The following is a 22,883-nucleotide window of genomic DNA, read 5'->3' on the forward strand; positions in this document are numbered from 1 at the left end:
CTGACAGAGTGCAGAAAACTGACAAGAGTGCAGAAAACTGACAGAGTGCAGAAAACTGACAGAGTGCAGACAACTGACAGAGTGCAGAAAACTGACAGAGTGCAGACAACTGACAGAGTGCAGAAAACTGACAAGAGTGCAGAAAACTGACAGAGTGCAGACAACTGACAGAGTGCAGACAACTGACAGAGTGCAGAAAACTGACAAGAGTGCAGAAAACTGACAGAGTGCAGAAAACTGACAGAGTGCAGACAACTGACAGAGTGCAGACAACTGACAGAGTGCAGAAAACTGACAGAGTGCAGAAAACTGACAGAGTGCAGAAAACTGACAGAGTGCAGAAAACTGACAGAGTGCAGAAAACTGACAGAGTGCAGAAAACTGACAGAGTGCAGAAAACTGACAGAGTGCAGACAACTGACAGAGTGCAGAAAACTGACAGAGTGCAGACAACTGACAGAGTGCAGAAAACTGACAGAGTGCAGACAACTGACAGAGTGCAGAAAACTGACAGAGTGCAGAAAACTGACAGAGTGCAGAAAACTGACAGAGTGCAGACAACTGACAGAGTGCAGAAAACTGACAGAGTGCAGAAAACTGACAGAGTGCAGAAAACTGACAGAGTGCAGAAAACTGACAGAGTGCAGACAACTGACAGAGTGCAGAAAACTGACAGAGTGCAGAAAACTGACAGAGTGCAGACAACTGACAGAGTGCAGACAACTGACAGAGTGCAGAAAACTGACAGAGTGCAGAAAACTGACAGAGTGCAGAAAACTGACAGAGTGCAGAAAACTGACAGAGTGCAGACAACTGACAGAGTGCAGAAAACTGACAGAGTGCAGACAACTGACAGAGTGCAGAAAACTGACAAGAGTGCAGAAAACTGACAGAGTGCAGAAAACTGACAGAGTGCAGAAAACTGACAGAGTGCAGAAAACTGACAGAGTGCAGAAAACTGACAGAGTGCAGAAAACTGACAGAGTGCAGACAACTGACAGAGTGCAGAAAACTGACAGAGTGCAGACAACTGACAGAGTGCAGAAAACTGACAAGAGTGCAGAAAACTGACAGAGTGCAGACAACTGACAGAGTGCAGAAAACTGACAGAGTGCAGAAAACTGACAGAGTGCAGACAACTGACAGAGTGCAGAAAACTGACAGAGTGCAGAAAACTGACAGAGTGCAGAAAACTGACAAGAGTGCAGAAAACTGACAGAGTGCAGACAACTGACAGAGTGCAGACAACTGACAGAGTGCAGAAAACTGACAGAGTGCAGACAACTGACAGAGTGCAGAAAACTGACAGAGTGCAGAAAACTGACAGAGTGCAGACAACTGACAGAGTGCAGAAAACTGACAGAGTGCAGACAACTGACAGAGTGCAGAAAACTGACAAGAGTGCAGAAAACTGACAGAGTGCAGACAACTGACAGAGTGCAGACAACTGACAGAGTGCAGACAACTGACAGAGTGCAGACAACTGACAGAGTGCAGAAAACTGACAGAGTGCAGTGGGGTCACGACTGCTGTCGCGACTGTGGTCAGACCCGTCCCCGGCCGCCTCCTGCCTGTCACCACCAGCTATCATCACACGACAGTGTCTGCCACACGCGGAGCTCGGAGCGCCGACCGGTCACGTGCTCCTGAGTCCTGCAGCAGGGCCACGCCCACGTCGCCGGTCACATGACAGGGAAGTGGTTCTGGATTGACGTCACGGCGGAAGGTCAGGGAGCTCCGGAGAGGAAGTGAGAGTGCGAGGCCTCGTCCGCCATTGTGGAGAAGAGAGAGCTCGGCCAGAGCGAGAGTCAGAGCCGGGGGGCGAGGAGCGCCAAAGAGAGGAGGCCGCCGCGGTCCCCACCGCTCCCTGTGTCCCCACATTAGTGTGCTGTAGGTGTGCACACACATATACGTTACTCTGTAGCTGCGCCTGGCAGCGCTGTACGATCCCGGGGACACGAATGTGTGTATGGCCAGGGCGCCGCTGATGTGTACACGTCTGTGTGTGTCCGTACATGCTGTAGCTCGCCCCCGAGGCCTGTAGTCCACGCCCGGCCCGCACTGTACACGGCAGACATTACAGGGAGGGATCACACGGCGGCTCCATCATCTCTGGCTCCACAGGAGAATGTCTGCGACCAGCGTGGATCAGGTAACAGAAGAGGAGGCCCGCGAGCGCCGCGATCATGTGGGTGTGTACTGTGTGTGCATGATGTGTGTGCATATGGTGTTTATACTGCTGTATATGATGTGTGTGTATATATGATGTGTGTGCATATGGTGTTTATACTGCTGTGTATGATGTGTGTATATGATGTGTGTGTATATGGTGTTTATACTGCTATGTATGATGTGTGTGTATGATGTGTGTGTGGTGTGTATATGATGTGTGTGTACTGCTGTATGTGCATGATTCGTGTGTAATGCTGTATATGATGTGTGTGTGCATGATGTGTGTGCATATGGTGTTTATACTGCTGTGTATGATGTGTGTATATATGTGATGTGTGTATGATGTGTGTGTATATGATGTGTGTGTATATATGATGTGTATATGGTGTTTATACTGCTGTGTATGATGTGTGTGTATATGATGTGTGTGCATATGGTGTGTATGATGTGTGTGTATATGATGTGTGTATATGATGTGTGTGCATATGGTGTTTATACTGCTGTGTATGATGTGTGTATATGATGTGTGTGTATATGGTGTTTATACTGCTATGTATGGGATGTGTGTGTATGATGTGTGTGTGGTGTGTATATGATGTGTGTGTACTGCTGTATGTGCATGATGCGTGTGTAATGCTGTATATGATGTGTGTGTGCATGATGTGTGTGCATATGGTGTTTATACTGCTGTGTATGGTATGTGTTTATGATGTATATATGATGTGTGTATATATGATGTGTGTGTGGTGTGTATATATGATGTGTGTGTGGTGTGTATATATGATGTGTGTGTGGTGTGTATATGATGTGTGTGTATATGATGTGTGTGTATATGATGTGTGTATATGATGTGTGTATATGATGTGTGTGTATGATGTGTGTGTGTGTGTATGATGTGTGTGTGTGTGTGTGTATGATGTGTGTGTGTGTATGATGTATGATGTATGATGCGTGTGTACTGCTGTATGATGCGTGTGTACTGCTGTATGATGCGTGTGTACTGCTGTATGATGCGTGTGTACTGCTGTATGATGCGTGTGTACTGCTGTATGATGCGTGTGTACTGCTGTATGATGCGTGTGTACTGCTGTATGATGCGTGTGTACTGCTGTATGATGCGTGTGTACTGCTGTATGATGCGTGTGTACTGCTGTATGATGCGTGTGTACTGCTGTATGATGCGTGTGTACTGCTGTATGATGCGTGTGTGTAATGCTGTATATGATGCGTGTGTGCATGTGTGTATGATGCGTGTGTGCATGTGTGTATGATGTGTATATGATGTGTGTGTGTGTGGTGTGTATATGATGTGTGTGTACTGCTGTATGATGCGTGTGTGGTGTGTATATGATGTGTGTGTACTGTATGATGTGTGTGTGTAATGCGTGTATGTGTGTGCATGATGCGTGTGTGTGTAATGCTGTATATGATGTGTGTGTATGATGTGTGTGTATGATGTGTGTACTGCTGTATGATGTGTGTGTAATTCTGTGTATGATGTGTGTGTGTGTGTACTGCTGTGTGTGTGTGTACTGCTGTGTGTGTGTGTGCACTGCTGTGTGTATGATGTGTGTGTGTGTGTGTACCGCTGTGTGTGTGTGTGTACCGCTGTGTGTGCACTGCTGTGTGCATGATGTGTGTGCTCGCTGCTGTCTCTGCATACACCGCACTGCTGTGGGGATGTTTGTATATAATGTGTGTACCCACTGCTGCATGTATGTATGGTGCGTGTGTGCGTGCCTCACTGTTGTGGGGATGTGTGTATGTGGTGTGTGCGCACTTCTGTGTGGTGTGTGCACGCACTGCTGGGTGGATGTATGGTGTGTATATGGTGTGTGCACACTTTGGTGTGAATGTGTGTGTGCACTGCTGTCTGTATGGGGTGTGTGCTCGCTGCTGTGTGTGTAATGTCTGTGTTTGCACATGATGGGTGTGTGTGTCGTGCACAATATCTGTTTGTACACAAATAATTGGTGTGTGATTGTGAACCGCATCCGTGCTGTCTGTGCATCGTGCACGGTGTGTATATATATTATATTTTAGTGGGTGTGCATGTGTTATGTCTGTATATATGTATGGTGGGTGTGCCCGTGAACCTTGCCGTTGTCTAAGTGCACCCCTCTGCTGTGTATGACGGGTGTGTGTGTGAAAGGCACCGCTGTCTGTCTGCGTGTGCATGCGTGAGTTGCACTGCCGTCTGTCTGCAGTGTGGAGCTGGCCATCATTCTTGCCATCACTTGTATGTACATATGTTGATCAGCTACTATTCTCCTCATCTGCACCTCCGCCGGTCCCCAATGTGGTGCCAGTCACACTACACGTCACAATGGTCAGTGCGTGCCATATTAACCATTCACTGGGAGGTTGTTTTTGTACGTGTGTAATCATAAACTGTTACACGTGTGTAATCCATACTCTGAGGAAGACGTCACCTCCGTGGTGTCACAAATATGTTTGCTTCCTTCCAGTGATCCCCACACACGCTGCGTTGTTCTAAGGAGAGAGATTCTCCTGAATTGTAATATTGGAGAATACGATTTTCTACCAGACCTGTCAGAAGAGCAGACGGCTACTTCTAAAGATCATGTCACATCCACAAACTCCATTTACCTCAAATCATGCTAGACCGTCTTATTGGAGCAGCGGTTACTGTGAGAAAATGAAGTTTTATTCTCCCTGCAGCCGCTCACAGCGGTGTAACCTCTCCGGCACACTGGCAGTCTTCTCTGCAGCGTGTTCTCACAGCAGCTGCCATGTGTGTGTTGGAGTGATTACAGCGCTCTGTGTATAGTGAGTGGTGACCACAGTCGCTCCCTGCAGCGCCCCGATGACTGGAGGAGAGCAGCTCCAGGGAATAGAGCAGCTACAGGGAGTAGAGCTTCATTTTCTCCCTGTAGCTGCTCATCCAGTAAGCTCTCCTATCACCAGGTTTTATCTGAGAGTGGCATAATGTAGAGAAAGAGACCCTGATTCCTGTGAATTAACTTACTGGGCTTCTCTGTAATGTTGATATTTGTTGCTAAAACATCTACCGTATTTTGTCACCATAAAATTACTGAAGATTCTGCCAGATATTTCTTTATATTCATCAGCTCTGTAAAACACTGGCTGCTTTCTGTCTATGCAGAGTGTACAATCAGTGGTGTGGGCAGGGTTATACATAGATCATCGTTCAGGGAACTGGCGGATCTGTGGTAGGTAAAACTGATTTTATAAAAAAAAATCCCACACGCAGCCCAGTAAGGCTACTTTCACACTAGCGTCGCACGACGCACGTCGCAATACGTCGTTTTGGGGAAAAAACGCATCCTGCAAAATTGCTTGCAGGATGCGTTTTTTCTCCACAGACTAACATTTGCGCCGCTTTGCCACACGTCGCAACTGTCGTGTGACAGTTGCGTCATGTTGCGTCGGACCATCAAAACCAAAAAAAGTTGCATGTAACGTTTTTTGGTGCGTCGTGTCTGCCATTTCTGACTGCGCATGCGCGGCCGGAACTCCGCCCCCTCCTCCCCGCAGCTCAGAATGGGGCAGCGGATGCGTTGAAAAACTGCATCCGCTGCCCCCGTTGTGCGGCGCTTTCACAGTATGTGTCGGTACGTCGCATTGCGACATGCGTCGTACGACGCTAGTGTGAAAGTAGCCCATGTTTGCTTGGGTATCTTCTGGGTTCTCTGGATTCCTCCCTCACGCCAAAGACCTAATGATAAAGGAATTTAGATTGTGAGCCCCAATGGGGACAGCGATTATGTAAAGCGCTGTGAATGGTGATATATAAGGCTACTTTCAGGTTTTCGCTGTTGGGCTCAATCCGGCTAAATTTCAAAAATCTGGATCCACTGAATGTTGCCGCCGGATCCGTTTTTTTCCCCATATACTTGTATTAGTGCTGTATTACGCCGGACGACATTGCGTTTCATCCGGTTTTCGCCGGATCCGGCAAATCTGCCATTTCCGTCCATAGCAACGTTTTTTTGTCTCCAGCAAAAAAGCCAGAAGCGCCGGATCCGGCGCTTCCAGCTGTTTGCTAGAATGGAAGCCTATGGGAGCCGGAAGGTGCCGTATCCGGAAAATGCCAGATTCCGTTTTTTTAAACTGAGCATGCGCCAAATTTTTTTTTATCCAGTTATCTGGATGTGCTAGTCAAAAAAAGATCCGTCGCATCAGTTTTTCACAACCTGCGCTGGATCCATTTTTTCAACATTCGCCGGATTGTGCCTGATGCAAAAACCTGATGTGTGAAAGTAGCCTAAGCAAGTAAAATAAATACTGGAATCAGGGTCTTTGCCTCTACAGTGTGCTGATCTTAGATGGGATGGCAAAAACCATTGTGAACAGATTCCTTTTAAAGGGAACCTGTCTCCTTAAAGGGACTCTGTTCCCTCCAAATTCAAGGGACAATCTTCAGCCATAGGGGCGGGGTTTTCGGGTGTTTGAGTCACCCTTTCCTTACCCGCTGGCTGCATGCTGGCCGCAATATTGGATTGAAGTTCATTCTCTGTCCTCCGTAGTACACGCCTGCTAATGCAATCTCTGTAACAAATAGCTTGTAAGTGCTGCGCTCCTTGGCTAAGAGCACGGCTGAGATTACTGAGGCGCCTGGTAGTCGCAGCAGCAAATATTAACTTATAGGAATAAAAATCCTTCTCCTTTTGAACAAAGATTATTTTTAATATGCAGTAAAATCCAAATGTTGCTTGGTGTTACAAGCTTTTTTTTTTGTACTCATTCAACATGAATAGAAAAGCCAAAATTCCTATTGGAAAAATGTAGAACTTTTCGTAATACAAGCAATAGCACTCTGTAAAAGTGGAGTAGCACTTTAATTGCTTGTTGGAGGCCCTTTTTTAATAGTGACTGCTAGGAGTGATGTGGCACGGACCCCCACTTAAAGGGGTTTGTACCAAGTTTGGCAGTTTATTCTCTATCCAAGAAATATCATCCTAAATGCTGGGATCACCACCGATCCTGAGAATCAAGGCTTTAAAGGGCTCTGTTTGAATAGAGCGGTGATCAATCGTGCACACCTCTGCTCCATCCATTCTCTGTGACCTCCAGAGCTAGCTGAACACAGCATTCAGATGGTCACCGGCACTCCCAGAAAGAATGAATGATTAATCAACCCCCTTCTCAATTCATCCAGGGCTTTTCTGAACCTCAGGAACAGTGGGGTGCAGCTGTTATCCCATATCCCGTGGAAAGCCGATAACTTCCAATCTTGGTACAACTCTTTTTTTTTTTTTTTAAAGGGACACTGTCACCTGAATTTGGAGGGAACAATCTTCAGCCATGGAGGCGGGGTTTTGGGGTTTTTAATTCACCCTTTTGTTACCCACTGGCTGCATGCTGGCTGCAATATTGGATTGAAGTTCATTCTCTGTCCTCCGTAGTACACGCCTGCACAAGGCAATCTTGCCTTGCACAGGCGTGTACTATAGAGGACAGAGAATGAACTTCAATCAAATATTGCAGCGAGCATGCAGCCAGCGGGTAAGGAAAGGGTGAATTAAAAACCCCAATACCCCGCCTCCATGGCTGAAGATTGTTCCCTCCAAATCCAGGTGACAGTGTCCCTTTAAATCTTAGTTTGATGAACCTTCCATTTTTCTGCAGAGATCTCTTCCAGTCTAGTTGACCTCATCAGAATAAAGCATTAAGAATAATTAATAAAGAGAATAGGGTATTAGATTGTAATTCAATATTTTTGGGATCATATTCAGTTGAATTCTCATTTCACAGGAGATTCCTCTTTATTTTTATGCATCATTTTGATCTCAGACTCTACAGCAGGGGTCTCAAACAAGCGGACTGCATGTGGCCTGCAGGCACCATAGACCCCTTGACTATCGCGGCCCGATACGGGGGTCCTCCAATTTCGGCGAATGTGCAACCTCAGACGTACATTGAATTGAAATATATTGATGTGCAGAGACGAGCTCTCTACACAGCAATACCAATGCCAGCCGCTGGCCAATCAGAGGCCAGATGCCAATCTCTGATATTGGCGTTCTGGCATATGATGTTACTGCCATGCGCCAGCATACCGATATGAACTTTTGGCCTCTGATTACCCGGTATGGCGACATTATTACAAGATGGGCACCAGAATGGGGTACATTGCTAAAAGATGGAGCACATTGCTACAATAAGGGGTCTGGGATGGGGTATATTGCTACAATATGGGGACCGGGATAGGGCACATTGCTATGATATGGGGACCGGGATGGGGCACATTGCTACAAGAAGGGGACCGGGATGGGGCGCATTGCTACAAGAAGGGGACCGGGATGGGGCGCATTGCTACAAGAAGGGGACCTGGATGGGGCGCATTGCTACAAGAAGGGGACCTGGATGGGACGCATTGCTACAAGAAGGGGACCTGGATGGGACGCATTGTTACAAGAAGGGGACCGGGATGGGGCGCATTGCTACAAGAAGGGGACCGGGATGGGGCGCATTGCTACAAGAAGGGGACCGGGATGGGACGCATTGCTACAAGAAGGGGACCGGGATGGGGCGCATTGCTACAAGAAGGGGACCGGGATGGGGCGCATTGCTACAAGAAGGGGACCGGGATGGGACGCATTGCTACAAGAAGGGGACCGGGATGGGACGCATTGCTACAAGAAGGGGACCGGGATGGGACGCATTGCTACAAGAGGGGGACCGGGATGGGGCGCATTGCTACAAGAGGGGGACCTGGATGGGGCGCATTGCTACAAGAGGGGGACCTGGATGGGGCGCATTGCTACAAGAAGGGGACCTGGATGGGACGCATTGCTACAAGAAGGGGACCTGGATGGGACGCATTGCTACAAGAAGGGGACCTGGATGGGACGCATTGCTACAAGAAGGGGACCTGGATGGGACGCATTGCTACAAGAAGGGGACCTGGATGGGGCGCATTGCTACAAGAAGGGGACCGGGATGGGGCGCATTGCTACAAGAAGGGGACCGGGATGGGGCGCATTGCTACAAGAAGGGGATCGGGATGGGGCGCATTGCTACAAGAATGGGACCGGGATGGGGCGCATTGCTACAAGAAGGGGACCGGGATGGGGCGCATTGCTACAAGAAGGGGACCGGGATGGGGCGCATTGCTACAAGAAGGGGACCGGGATGGGGCGCATTGCTACAAGAAGGGGACCGGGATGGGACGCATTGCTACAAGAAGGGGACCGGGATGGGACGCATTGCTACAAGAAGGGGACCGGGATGGGGCGCATTGCTACAAGAAGGGGACTGGGATGGGGCGCATTGCTACAAGAAGGGGACCTGGATGGGACGCATTGCTACAAGAAGGGGACCTGGATGGGACGCATTGCTACAAGAAGGGGACCTGGATGGGGCGCATTGCTACAAGAAGGGGACCTGGATGGGGCGCATTGCTACAAGAAGGGGACCGGGATGGGGCGCATTGCTACAAGAAGGGGACCGGGATGGGGCGCATTGCTACAAGAAGGGGATCGGGATGGGGCGCATTGCTACAAGAAGGGGACCGGGATGGGGCGCATTGCTACAAGAAGGGGACCGGGATGGGGCGCATTGCTACAAGAAGGGGACCGGGATGGGGCGCATTGCTACAAGAAGGGGACCGGGATGGGGCGCATTGCTACAAGAAGGGGACCGGGATGGGGCGCATTGCTACAAGAAGGGGACCGGGATGGGGCGCATTGCTACAAGAAGGGGACCGGGATGGGGCGCATTGCTACAAGAAGGGGACCGGGATGGGGCGCATTGCTACAAGAAGGGGACCGGGATGGGGCGCATTGCTACAAGAAGGGGACCGGGATGGGGCGCATTGCTACAAGAAGGGGACCGGGATGGGGCGCATTGCTACAAGAAGGGGACCGGGATTGGGCGCATTGCTACAAGAAGGGGACCGGGATGGGGCGCATTGCTACAAGAAGGGGACCGGTATGGGGCGCTTTGCTACAAGAAGGGGACCGGGATGGGGCGCATTGCTACAAGAAGGAGACCGGGATGGGGCGCATTGCTACAAGAAGGGGACCGGGATGGGGCGCATTGCTACAAGAAGGGGACCGGGATGGGGCGCATTGCTACAAGAAGGGGACCGGGATGGGGCGCATTGCTACAAGAAGGGGACCGGTATGGGGCGCTTTGCTACAAGAAGGGGACCGGGATGGGGCGCATTGCTACAAGAAGGAGACCGGGATGGGGCGCATTGCTACAAGAAGGGGACCGGGATGGGGCGCATTGCTACAAGAAGGGGACCGGGATTGGGCGCATTGCTACAAGAAGGGGACCGGGATGGGTACCAGAATTACTATATTTCTATAATTATATTCAATATTACTGTATGTTGCTAATTGGGGAAGCAAATTGTAAAAAATAAAATAAAAAGATGTTCAAAATAAAGTATGAAAAGTTTTACCACTAAAAACACTGTTTTATATTTAAACTAAACAAAAATGTGCATGTTTATTATTGCCACACCCATAACAACCCAAGCTATAAAACAGCTATAACTCATACGATGAATCCAATTTAAAAAAAAAAATAGACCTGCCAGAAATAATGAAAAGATGTATAGAAAAAAAAAGAAGGTAATTGTCCTGCAAAGAAGGCGGCCCCCCAAATTGAACTTTTTTTTCTATGTGCGGCCCATTTACTCAGCCGAGTTCGAGACCCCTGCTCTATAATCTGAAATCCGTACAGTTCTGGGCAGAGTCACCTGCATGTTTTTCTAGAGGAAATCTTACTTGTTACCAAACTGTTTTGACCAGGGGTGTCAAACTCCATTCCTCGAGGGCTGCAAACAGGTCATGTTTTCAGGATTTCCTTGTACTGCACAGGTGATAATTTAATCAGCAACTCATTATTTGTGTAGGTGATTAAATTATCACCTGTGCAGTACAAGCAAATCCTGAAAACATGACCTGTTTGCAGCCCTCGAGGAATGCAGTTTGACACCCCTGGTTTTGACCACTGAATTAGACAAAGTCTGGGACACACACTAAACATGTGACTAATTGGGGGCCTTCAATAATGCTTCACACAAATTGTAATTGGGGTTTGAACTTTTTTTTCTCTTTTTTTTAAATATTTTTATTTGTCAATATTTGTAAAGCGTGGCTTATATTAGGAATGAAGACCTTCTTCATTAGCTTGCCTTTAGGATGGAAATGTATGAAGATGGCATTTTATTTTAACAGCAGTGTGTCTAGTCAGATCAGGATTTTATAAGAGTAAATGCAAAGAACACATAATCTCACCATGCAGTCAAAATGTTGTTTGACCCCATGCTAGGGAAGGTCCATGTACCGTAGTTAAAATAAAGTGTATTCCAGTCTACAAAGAAATGATCACTGGTCCATTTTGTGGGCCCCTCATTGCCAGAATTGAGCATTTGGTCCAGCGGAGAGTGAGGGTCCTAAGTTCCCCATTCTGGTGATTGGTGTGGATCCCCACAATGATTTTACACCTAGCGCCTATTTGAGATGAGTGATGTTAATTAACAGGTTGTATTTAGCTGTCGGTAATTATTCCATGTCTGTGGCCGCTTCGCTGCAGGAAATAAATGACGTGGGCAGAGCAGTAGGATTACACAATTAGTGGCAAGTGTCAGGTTAATAACGAGTGCCACTGGCATCTGGGGATTTCCAGCTTTACTTGTATTCTAACCAGCTATAGAGACCTCAAAAGAGAATGGCGGTGAGGGTCCATGATCTGGCGCCTCCACACATGTAATTCCAGCATGGCTGCATCAATAAAGGTTTGTCAAAGCCGAGTACCAGGAAGTGACAAAAATAAAGAAATCTGCAACATCAAAAACTCACCAAATGCTCATTGTGGAATCGGTATGTGCACACGCTGAGTATTTGCTACAGACATTTCTGTACCAAAAGGCATCTCTTGGGAGGAAAAAGCTGCAAAAAATCCGCACATTTTATATATGCTTTTTGCATGCATTTTTTTTTCCCCTATTCATTTGAATGGGTGAAAAATATTATTTGCTGCATATATGAAACTACAAGTTTTCAAGGGAAAAATAAGCAACATGGGCATGAGATTTCATTTACTGTACTTTGCTGGTAGAGTAGAAATGCAGCATTTTGGAGATGCCTGCTGCAAATACTTAACGTGTGCACATACTGGTACGGTATATTGCCATGACAATCAGGAAACTTGGTGCTTCCACCATAAGCCTCATACGAGGAATCACTTTTTTTTGGCCTGATTTACCTTAGACGTGAAATTAATTTTTAAAGCCACTTTGAGTATTCAGGTTAGTATTTTGCCTCTGTTTTTGCAAAGCATGTGTCCAAAGCTTTTAGGTTCTTTGTAGGTTCCACGTAAAGCACCACTCCAGGTTTTTTTTTCCCACCGCTGGAGTGGTGCTTAAAATCCAAGTCCCCTGTCCGATAATCACCTTCCAGCATTTTCATCTGTTTTTCGCCGCCTCTCCGGTCTGTCTCCTGCAGTTTGTGACCTGGAGGAGCTGGAGGTCATTGATCAGAGTCAGTCTGAGCCTCGTTCTGCCTCACATAGACTCGTGAAGTACCTTCTGAGTTCACAAGATGGCGCCCTGGGACCGAAGCGGCGACACTGGTGAAGATGCTGGAGGGTGAGTATATGACCAGGGGCAGAGTGTTTAAAGCACCACTCTAGCGGTGAAAAAAAATAAACTAGTGTTTCTTTAAGGTTTTGGGGAATATTGATGCAAAATGAAATGCTGGCTGCATCCTGCGTGGATGTTCTGTGTGACTACTATGCCAGCCAGGACGATTAATCATAGATATGAAGCCTCATGTTTATGGCTGTAAGTGATGACTTAAAACCCATGACTTCTATCTCCTGATGTTTGTGTAAGGTCGGACTAACACATTCCCAGTTGCATCAGTTGCTCTTGAAATGTACGAACCTGGTAGCAAAGGACAATTTTTTAGAGCTGTTAAGGTTTGTCCAGGCTGGTTATTAGGTGTAAATGTAAATTTTTAGCAATCTTTATACATCTATAAAATGTGTATCACAAATACACCCATTGGAGAACAGCATAAAGGGCCCCGGCGTGTAACACTGGTGCTCTGAAGTTGCATATGGAATTAGTGGTATGGCTGTAAGGGCGCCAATAAAAATGCTACTTTTTAATGTAGAAATCCGATTTGTCCGTTATGAGAAATTGAGTAGAATCCAAAAGTAAATCCGACTGGAAATATCAGGAGAACGAACAAGTCCTCCTCAATGGGAATCTGCCATTGGGTTTTTGCAACCCCAGCTGAGCTGTATGATGTAGGGGCAAAGACCTTGATTTCAGCAGTGTCACTTACTGGGCTGCTTGATACAACTGTGATTTCATCAAACTGATATCAGCTGTAGATCTAGCGCTTTTCTGAGGCTACGTCCCCAAGGTCAGTAATCGGCAGCGCTTTGGACACAGCACATGTCCGCTCCGTCCAAAGCATTGGTTCATTGAACCGTGCGGAGTCACCGCGTCCAATACATTGTACTGGTGATATTGGTCTTACGGAGACTGAGCGTCTCCACAAGATAAATAGACATGCTGCAGTCTGGAAAGACGTGCCGCATGTCCATCTCCACAGGGAAGCCGCAAGTGCCGGTGCATACACAGTGGAGATGGTATTTCTTGAAATCCCATAAACTATACTGTAGCATGTGGACACTGCGGATGCATGCAGCGTTTACCCCACAGCGTTTACTGACCGTGGGGACATACCCTGAATGTTCTCCTTTTTGTATAGGCCCCAACACCACTGATTGGCAGCATTCTGCCTATGCACAGTATACAGAGATCTGCCAATCATTGGTGGTTTTGGGGTTATACAAAGCTCATTAATATGGAGGCTGAATTGCTGCAGGGTTACTAGTCTTCTAATGATGATCTGCTGATAAGAGTTTTTATCAAAACTACACTAAGCAGCCTAGTAAGTGATGCATTGCTGGATTCAGGGTCTCTGCCCCTACATCATGCTGCTCTCGGATTATGTTGCAATAACCTGGTGACAGATTCCCTTTAAGGCTCTGTTTACATTTGTAACCGGCCCCATCAGGTTTTCCTCTTTGTAGTATAATGCTCTGTACGGAGCCACTCGACCTGATAAACCGGAAGAAACCTAATGAGTTGTATTATGAGTCCATTAACCTCTCAAGCACTTGTTCTGGAGCTGTGACGCCGGTGTGAATATACCCTTCATGGTGCTGTTGCTGGGCTTTGTGCATGATGTTCAGGATCTCACATCTTATGTTGTGTAGCCATTTCTGTATTTGCTGTTGTGCTGACCGATTTCCTACCCGTTTCTCTACTATGGGCCGGGGTAAGGATTGTTAGACATGATGTCTTTTAGAGATGCTTTGAAGAATAGGTGTGTCTGTTATTCTAACTTCTAAAGAGTTTTCTATGTATTTAATTCCAGTGACCTTTTTCTTTCTTTTTCCACGTTGTTGCAGAGACCTAAAGGACAGGGAAACAAAGGTAAGGGCTTTTTCTCTATTCTACAAACATTCCTGTGTGTATTACATCCTGTGTTTTTGCCTTTCTCCCTACAATTATTACCTTTTATGATAATTCTTGTAAGGATGTTTTATGTTTCTATTCGAGAAATAACCTAAAATAAGTAGGCGCTTGCAGAAATGTCCTCTGTAGGCAGCTCCTGCACAATGATGAGTGTTCTTTTTGGTCTCGGTACATCCAGAGGATCATATGTAATATACGTCTCTGCTCTTTCTGGGAAGAGATAAAGCTCTGGTCCTGGTTAAGGGGCTATTAAATGGGTATTCCCATCTCCAAGATCCTGTCCCAATATGTAGTGTGTGTAATATTAATATTAGCAAATACCTCCAATTAGAAATGTAGTGTAGTTCTTCTAGTAACATAGTAACATAGTTAGTAAGGCCGAAAAAAGACATTTGTCCATCCAGTTCAGCCTATATTCCATCATAATAAATCCCCAGATCTACGTCCTTCTACAGAACCTAATAATTGTATGATACAATATTGTTCTGCTCCAGGAAGACATCCAGGCCTCTCTTGAACCCCTCGACTGAGTTCGCCATCACCACCTCCTCAGGCAAGCAATTCCAGATTCTCACTGCCCTAACAGTAAAGAATCCTCTTCTATGTTGGTGGAAAAACCTTCTCTCCTCCAGACGCAAAGAATGCCCCCTTGTGCCCGTCACCTTCCTTTGGTATAAACAGATCCTCAGCGAGATATTTGTATTGTCCCCTTATATACTTATACATGGTTATTAGATCGCCCCTCAGTCGTCTTTTTTCTAGACTAAATAATCCTAATTTCGCTAATCTATCTGGGTATTGTAGTTCTCCCATCCCCTTTATTAATTTTGTTGCCCTCCTTTGTACTCTCTCTAGTTCCATTATATCCTTCCTGAGCACCGGTGCCCAAAACTGGACACAGTACTCCATGTGCGGTCTAACTAGGGATTTGTACAGAGGCAGTATAATGCTCTCATCATGTGTATCCAGACCTCTTTTAATGCACCCCATGATCCTGTTTGCCTTGGCAGCTGCTGCCTGGCACTGGCTGCTCCAGGTAAGTTTATCATTAACTAGGATCCCCAAGTCCTTCTCTCCTTCTGATTTGCTATGTTGCTTACCCCATGTGCAGGGCATTGCAGTAATTTAGGTATCCATGTTTATGGTCACTTAGTGACAGTTAAACAGTTCTTGGTGGTTGTAACCATGGATACCTAAGTTACTGCACATGGGGTAAGCTACATAGTAAATCAGAAGAACTATACTACATTTCTAATTGGAGGTATTTGCTATTATTATTACACCTACTATATATTGGGTTAGGATGTTTGAGATGGGAATACCCTTTTACGCCTTTAGTGCTGTTTTAAATCCTGATCTCTGCACTATAAGTGACGAGACCCCTTGTAGTTATCGATTGTCCCATCGAGTGCTGGTTTTACTGTGGAGACGGTCCTGGAGAGCTTTATAATATCCTGGACATGTGCTAACCTATGAGGCATTCTTGTAGCTTGTCCTAGTAAGTGCCTTTGTGCAGCCACAAACCATTAAAGGGAAAGACCAGTAATCATATCTTGTATTGCCATTATAAAGCATGCCGCCGTCCCGGGATATTGTTTCATCTCTACTTGAGCTTTTCTCCAACTCCTTCACCATGGTGTGAACAAAGATCTCCGTAGACACATAGTAACCTGCTAATTGCATAGGCCCATAGTGGTGATGTTACAAGCAAATAAAAGTAACAATGAACAGAAACCACACTGCTAAACGGCAACCCTGGCCCCAGAAAGTCTTGCTTGAATTGCAATTGTGCATTCCTCAATTCACTGGTGCAAATATAAAAAAATAATGATGCTGCAAGGTGGAACAAAATTGTAAGTAAATCTAGACATGCGATGTGCACCCAGATTTAAAGTAAAAAGGCCGTGGTGCACGCAAGACAGACGAGCGAAAAATCAGATTTACCGACTTTCAGATCCTCTCACTGGTGATGCGTGATTCTTGTCTGAAGTCATCAAAAGCACAGATCTAAGCAGAAAAGTAAATCCACCCATAGTGATCCACATTATTACTATAACCATAGCAATAAGAAAGCACACTGTCCTTCAGTGACTGCCAAAACGTTCACTCTTCTGCAATTCTGATTTCTTCCCTCCTTGTGTGGGGGCAGTGTCTTGTCCTATGTGACCATGAGGGACCTGCAGTCATTTTCTGTTAAATCCTGTGCTACAATATATCTCCCCAGACAGTCATAGAACATAGTCCCTGACATACAGCCCCAGCTATCCCACAGAATAGTGTCCTATCTCCAACCTCATCTATGTCTATCTATACCGTCTCTTGCCTCCCCGCTTGTGAAAGGGAACCTGTCACTCCCAAAATCGAAGGTGAGCTAAGCCCACCGGCATCGGGGGCTTATCTACAGCATTCTGGAATGCTGTAGAAAAGCCCCCGATGAAACCTGAAAGATGAGAAAAAGAGGTTAGATTATACTTAAGTGGGCGGTCCGATCCGATGGGCGTCGTGGTCCGGCGCCTCCCATCTTCTTACGATGACGTCCTCTTCTTGTCTTCACGCTGCGGCTCCGGCGCAGGCGTATTTTGTGTGCCCTGTTGACAAATGCTGTAGAGAAGCCCCTTATCTCGCCTTCGATTTTGTGGGTGACAGGTTCCCTTTAGGCTCTGTGCACACATTGCGGTTTTTCCCCCGATAAAAACGCTATAAAACCGCAAAAAAACCGCATACAATAAGCATCCCATCATCTAGAATGAATTCCGCATGTTTTGTGCACATGATGCGTTTTTTTCCGCGAAAAAAAAAACGCATCGCGGTAAAAACCACAGCATGTTCATTAATTTTGCGGATTTCCCACTACAAAATGCATTGGGAAGTGTCCGGAAAAAACCGCGGCCAAAACGCGTCAAAATCTCGGCAAAAACGCATGCAGTTTTCTTGCGGATTTCTTGCAGAAAATGTCCGGTTTTTCGCAGGAATTTTCTGCGAGAAATCCTGAACGTGTGCACATAGCCTTAATGTTCCCGTTGCTGCAGGTGCAATAGATCTGCCATTACTGTATAGTATCGGCCTCCTCGCTGTCCGATCACTGCGCTGCATGGAAGCTACTGAGCACGTGTCCATCATGTCTTACATTTACAAAATGGTGCACTTCTTGTAATTGATGTAAATTCCAATTATACTTTCACACCCTCTGAGTTTTGTATATTACTTTTGATGAGGCCACCACTTTAACTGGAAGTCCTTACTTAAGCAACAGCAAAGCCTATCAATGGAAAAACCAGCTCTGAAATCCGTACTGTGTTCTGCCCAGGGGTTGTGATCCACTCAGGATCTGTCGGATCAGCCAGTAGATCCCAATCTACTTGTCTGCCTAGGAGTTTACCAATAATCTCTTGGCTCTTTTCTAGAAGAGTCTATTGAGGCACAAATAGTGTCTTAAACCCTTAATGAATTTGGTGCATGGCATTTTAGTTAGTAAACCTTCATCATAATGTGTACTCTCCTGCTGGTCCCCACCGCTCCGACCTCTGCTTATTTTCTGACTCTGCGGGCATATGGCCGTTGCAGCTAATGATTGGCTGCAGCGCTCATATGTCTATAGAGAAAGAACAGGATGAACAGAGACTACAAGCACTATCAGAAAATACATTTTTATTTTTGGGGGAAATATATTGCATTTTTTTTTTTAAGTAAAATCAAAGAGCAACCTATTTGGTATGTACACAAGAAATGCTAATGGCGCACAATCACCAAAAAGTATACCGTAACTTACAGCATCTTACAATAGAGAAGAGCTCAGGCATGTGGATGCGGAAGTAGTGCCAAAACGAAATAAAATGTGCCTGGTCCTAAAGTGGTTAAAATGGCAGAGCAAACTCTGTACCGACCCTGATAAAGCAGGATGTGATCTCCGCAGCCTTGTGAATGCACGCCTGGACCGTATTTTCTGCTGGAGTTCAGGATCAGTGCTGCACATGTCACCGAAAACTTTGAACTTGCCCTTAGAGTAACTTTTTGATCATTTTTCTAACATGTTGTAGGTGCTGTATTTTTTTTTTTTTTTGCAGAAATTAGAGGCGTGAATACTGAGTTTTTGATTGCTTAACAAGCATCTTAGAAGGTGGCAGCTCAGGAGGCAGCAGCACACTCCGATCTGAGTGTGAGCGGAGTCATAGGAGGAGTCCATGAGTAAGGCTGTTAACAGCTGGGACGCGTAGGTTTATGATATGAGCTGCTGGACGTGGTGAACATTTACACGATCTTAAAATGAATCAATAAACTTGGATTTTTATCCTCCTCACACTGTCGCTGGAAACCTCTTTCCTCTTTAAACAAATGTCTGTGGTTTTGGAATGGCCTCATACACTTTATTTGGCAAGTTGTCACTGACGAGCGGTCCAGTGATAATGAAAATAAAACATTTTGATCCTCTATTTAATCTGAAAACAAATGTCATCATAAAATTATTTTTCTTGTTTAAATCAAGTATTTGATGTGTTTATTTTTGTTTTCCGTAGTCATCAGTTAAACCTTTTGTGTAGATCATAGCTCACCTCCTCCCTCTTCCTGCACAATGCCCTTTGCACAGGTCACTGAGCATGCTTAGAAAACTCTTTATAGAAGTTTTATATGGCGGTCCTCTAGTAATGGAAAGTTCAGTCAAGATGGCTGCCTCGGGAATTGTATCCAGAAAATAGAATTACAAATCTAAAATAAGATCATAATGGTACATATAACTCCCTGATTAGCTGGGTCACCAAGACTGAGCTGAAAGGGTGTGATGGGGACCACATGAGTGGACCCCTTCCTCTATTTATCTTTTGTGCCTCTATTTATTGCTGTGTACGGTCTGCAGTCACTGATACTCTGCAGGCGACACTGATCGATCCGACACTTCTTATTTTCTATGTGTTACAATGTCTCCATCCACTTGTGTAATGAAATGACACACAAGAAAGCAGAACACTCCATTTCTTGTGTCTGGCCCAGGGTGCTTTTTGTCGGGTAATACGTTTACGTGTCGTGCCGTTCTTTAGAGTGAATTATAGATGTGTGTGGGGACTGTTCTTACGTCATGACCTAACAATACGTTTTCTCTTCAGTTGCAGTACAGAACGGTTCAATGCATCAGAAAGATGCAGTAAACGATGATGACTTTGAGCCATATCTAACCAGCCAGACGAATCAGGTAAGTGACTGAAGTGCATAATGAAGAGCAATATGATAGAGCTGCTCACTAGTGGGCTTGGAATAGGTTAAAGGGGTTAACCAGGGCTTTGTGTTTTTTTTTTTTTTTTTTGGCCAATAACTTTTTGTGCCCAGTGACTCTGTTCTAAGGCTAGGTTCACATTTGCGTTCAGGAGGGCTGCGGATGGCAGCGTACTTCCTCCCCTCTTCCTCTGTGAAGCTCCGCCTACTTCTGTATGCGTCCTGTGTTTCCCTGCGTACCTATCTTTAACATTGGGTACGCAGGGACATGCATTGTATGCAGATGTGTTTCCGTGCGGTCGCCGCACACGTAACATCACCGCATCCGCATACAACGCATGTCCCTGCACATCCAAGGTTAAAGATAAATACGCAGGACGCATAGACAAGTAGGTGGAGCTTCACGGAGGAGGTACACAGCCAGCCGCAGCCCTCCTCAATGCAAATGTGAGCCCGGCCTAACTCGGTAGATATTCTCCTGCTTCCTTTGACTTCACATCAGTAGAGCAGCTCTCCTTCTTCTGTATCAGTGGGATGTCACTGCCGACATCATGCCGATTGACACACGACTCCCCACAGGCAGCGGAGCTGGCTGTCAGTCGGCATGACCTTGGCAGTGACACCCTGTAGACAGAGCAGACCGGAAGAGAGCGAATTGCTCTATTAACGGGAGGTCATCAGAATCGGGAGACTTTCTGGCCGGGACGGTCTGTGATTGTTCTGAGCCACAACAGATCATTTCCAGGCAGACTTGGTAGGTAGAAACCTAACCTGCCAGTTAGTTCTTGGCCACAAATGAAAACATAAATCAAAGTTGTGAATAACGCCTTCATAGGGGGTTGTCCTACCTCCTCGACAATGCCTTTTTAAATAAATTCCCCTTGTAAAATAAATTATTTACCTCCTGCAGCGGTCTTTTGAGGTCACGTGATGTTATTCTGTGAACCCTGCAGCCAGTCAGCACCAGTGTTGCACTCTCGTTTCCTTTGGCCGAGCCTCGGACAAGTGGTAGAAGTGAAAGGTTAATAGCTCAAAAGCATCCGCTGATTGTCTGCAGGGCTCCAGTGGCATGAAGACGTGCGGAATGTGAGTAGTTGTTTTTATTTCACAAGGGAGACTACATTTAAAACGAGGTTGTCCAGGTAATGAACCACCATTAAATGATCACTAAGTCAACATCTTATCGAGACCTTATTGTGTAGGGCAGGCTGACAGTGGTCCTCTTACACTACAGGTAGACGTACGTTGATGGTTGTGCAATCCTTGAAGGATCATTTGATTTGTCAGCGTAATGATCATTCACCAAAAGGAGACACCGACCTTTTAGTCTTGATTGTTTGTCCTTCAAACTTTCCGCATGTGTTCAGTGACAACGGGAGAAGGATGAATGATCTTTCTGGGCAATATTTAGTCAAAGAAAGAGCTGTTGTGAACAAGCGACTGCGGGATGACTATTTTATTTTATTTTTTCTTACCAAGGCTGACTTCTTTTTAGATAATAACAGTTTGTCACTATCTAAAATGAACTTTCATTGTTAAACTTCATCTGATGGTACATTGCTTGTAATTTAAATTGTCTATTTTCACCAGCTTTGGTCTATGTATGGCCAAATTTAGACCCCAAAAAGCTATAGTCAGCTATACATTAGATATGTGTGCTAATTTGTTAAAGGAGAATAATGCTGACAGATTCTTCTAGCATATGGTCATGTTTGGAAGCTTGGGATATTAGGAAGCCCAATCTTCCTGGTGCAGTGAAGACTCTTTCCCCCACCCCACACCATAGGCATTATGGCTACAACACCGCTTTCTTTTGCTTTACAGTCTATTTACCGATTAAAGGGGCTGTCAGATGACAAACTATAGATCGTGAGGGCCAAACTACTGGGACCCGCACTGACCGAAAGAGCATTCTTGACCGTCACTCCATTCATAGGGCTGCATAGCGCTGTGCTCAGATTTTTCACGCAGCCCCATAGATGATGAATAGAACATGTGCTGCTGATATATTCGAACGGGGAGAAGGGTCTAGTTCTCCCAATCTGTGCGGGTCCCAGAGGTTAGACCCCCACCGATCTGTAATTGATCAGCTATCTTCACCAGACAACCCCTTCTGATGTGCATCTGTCAGGACGTCTTTACTAGTGGAGCTACTGGTTTGGTTGTGACGGTACCAGTGATGCTTCTAAGCTTGACTTGTCAGCCCTGGCACATCAGATTACTACAGAATGGCATAACTTATATTGTGCTCTGACCCATACAGCCATAGCACTAGTCTCAGTAGTAAAGTCTTCCTGACTGCTTCTCCAATGTTTTCCTTGTTTTGAATGTTTACTTTCCAATCATGACATTCTCAGGTTTATTAGGAAGCAACGCGCTAGTAAAATTCAAGGCTGCACCTTCTTGTCAGCTAGTTACAGAGGTAAAAAATGTGCGTGTCAAGTTACTGACAAACAAGGAGTTCATTCACTGTTTACTTGTGTGAAAAACCATTGTACTTTCTGTTGACTTCTGAAATGCGATGAATAATTAATGACTGAGCTGAAAGGAACCATCTGGTGGCAGCGCGGCCTACCCGAAATCAGTCTATTAGACCTCGGTGAGCGCACATTTATCCCGTGCAGTACGAGGCACTAGGTTATGTTACGTCCATTTTATTTTATATTCAGCATCAAATACTTCACATGAAATCTTAAAGACGATGTGCAGACCAAGAGCAGATGTATCCATCAATGGACATCGAAAATTGCATCAGGGGTGGTTAATTAGCTTATTCCCCCCTTACATAGTAGACCGGAGTCGGTATGTCATATTATACAACATCGATACTCAGGATGATTGATTGGCCCTCAATTATATTCTGACGTTTCCTAATTGCATGCCGGAAAATAAACGTGTAAGTAGACTGAAATGCCTGATTCTGTGGAAGGGATCAGCCCTACGTTTGGTTTCTTACTTTTTTTTTTTTTAAGCATTTTATTCCAGAAAACACTGCCAACTTTTGCACAAC

At 45.7% G+C, this 22,883-nt stretch overlaps 1 protein-coding gene across 3 annotated transcripts in view; it reads left to right on the forward strand.

The window, feature by feature from the left end:
- Positions 1-1,699: 1,699 nt before the first annotated feature.
- Positions 1,700-22,883, forward strand: part of YTHDF3 (YTH N6-methyladenosine RNA binding protein F3) — a 57,706-nt gene continuing 36,522 nt past the window's right edge. Inside the window, exons 1-3 of one of the 3 annotated variants that reach the window (XM_069731407.1) lie at positions 1,700-2,152; positions 14,568-14,626; positions 19,768-19,853. In XM_069731407.1, coding sequence (XP_069587508.1) covers positions 19,788-19,853 — 66 coding nt within the window. In that variant the 5' untranslated portion in view covers positions 1,700-2,152; positions 14,568-14,626; positions 19,768-19,787. The remainder of the gene's footprint in view (positions 2,153-14,567; positions 14,627-19,767; positions 19,854-22,883) is intronic. The other 2 variants (XM_069731406.1, XM_069731408.1) reach the window with 2 other exon arrangements.

This window comes from Ranitomeya imitator, chromosome 6 (genome assembly GCF_032444005.1).
Source record: "Ranitomeya imitator isolate aRanImi1 chromosome 6, aRanImi1.pri, whole genome shotgun sequence".
In the NCBI taxonomy this organism is placed as follows: domain Eukaryota; kingdom Metazoa; phylum Chordata; class Amphibia; order Anura; family Dendrobatidae; genus Ranitomeya; species Ranitomeya imitator.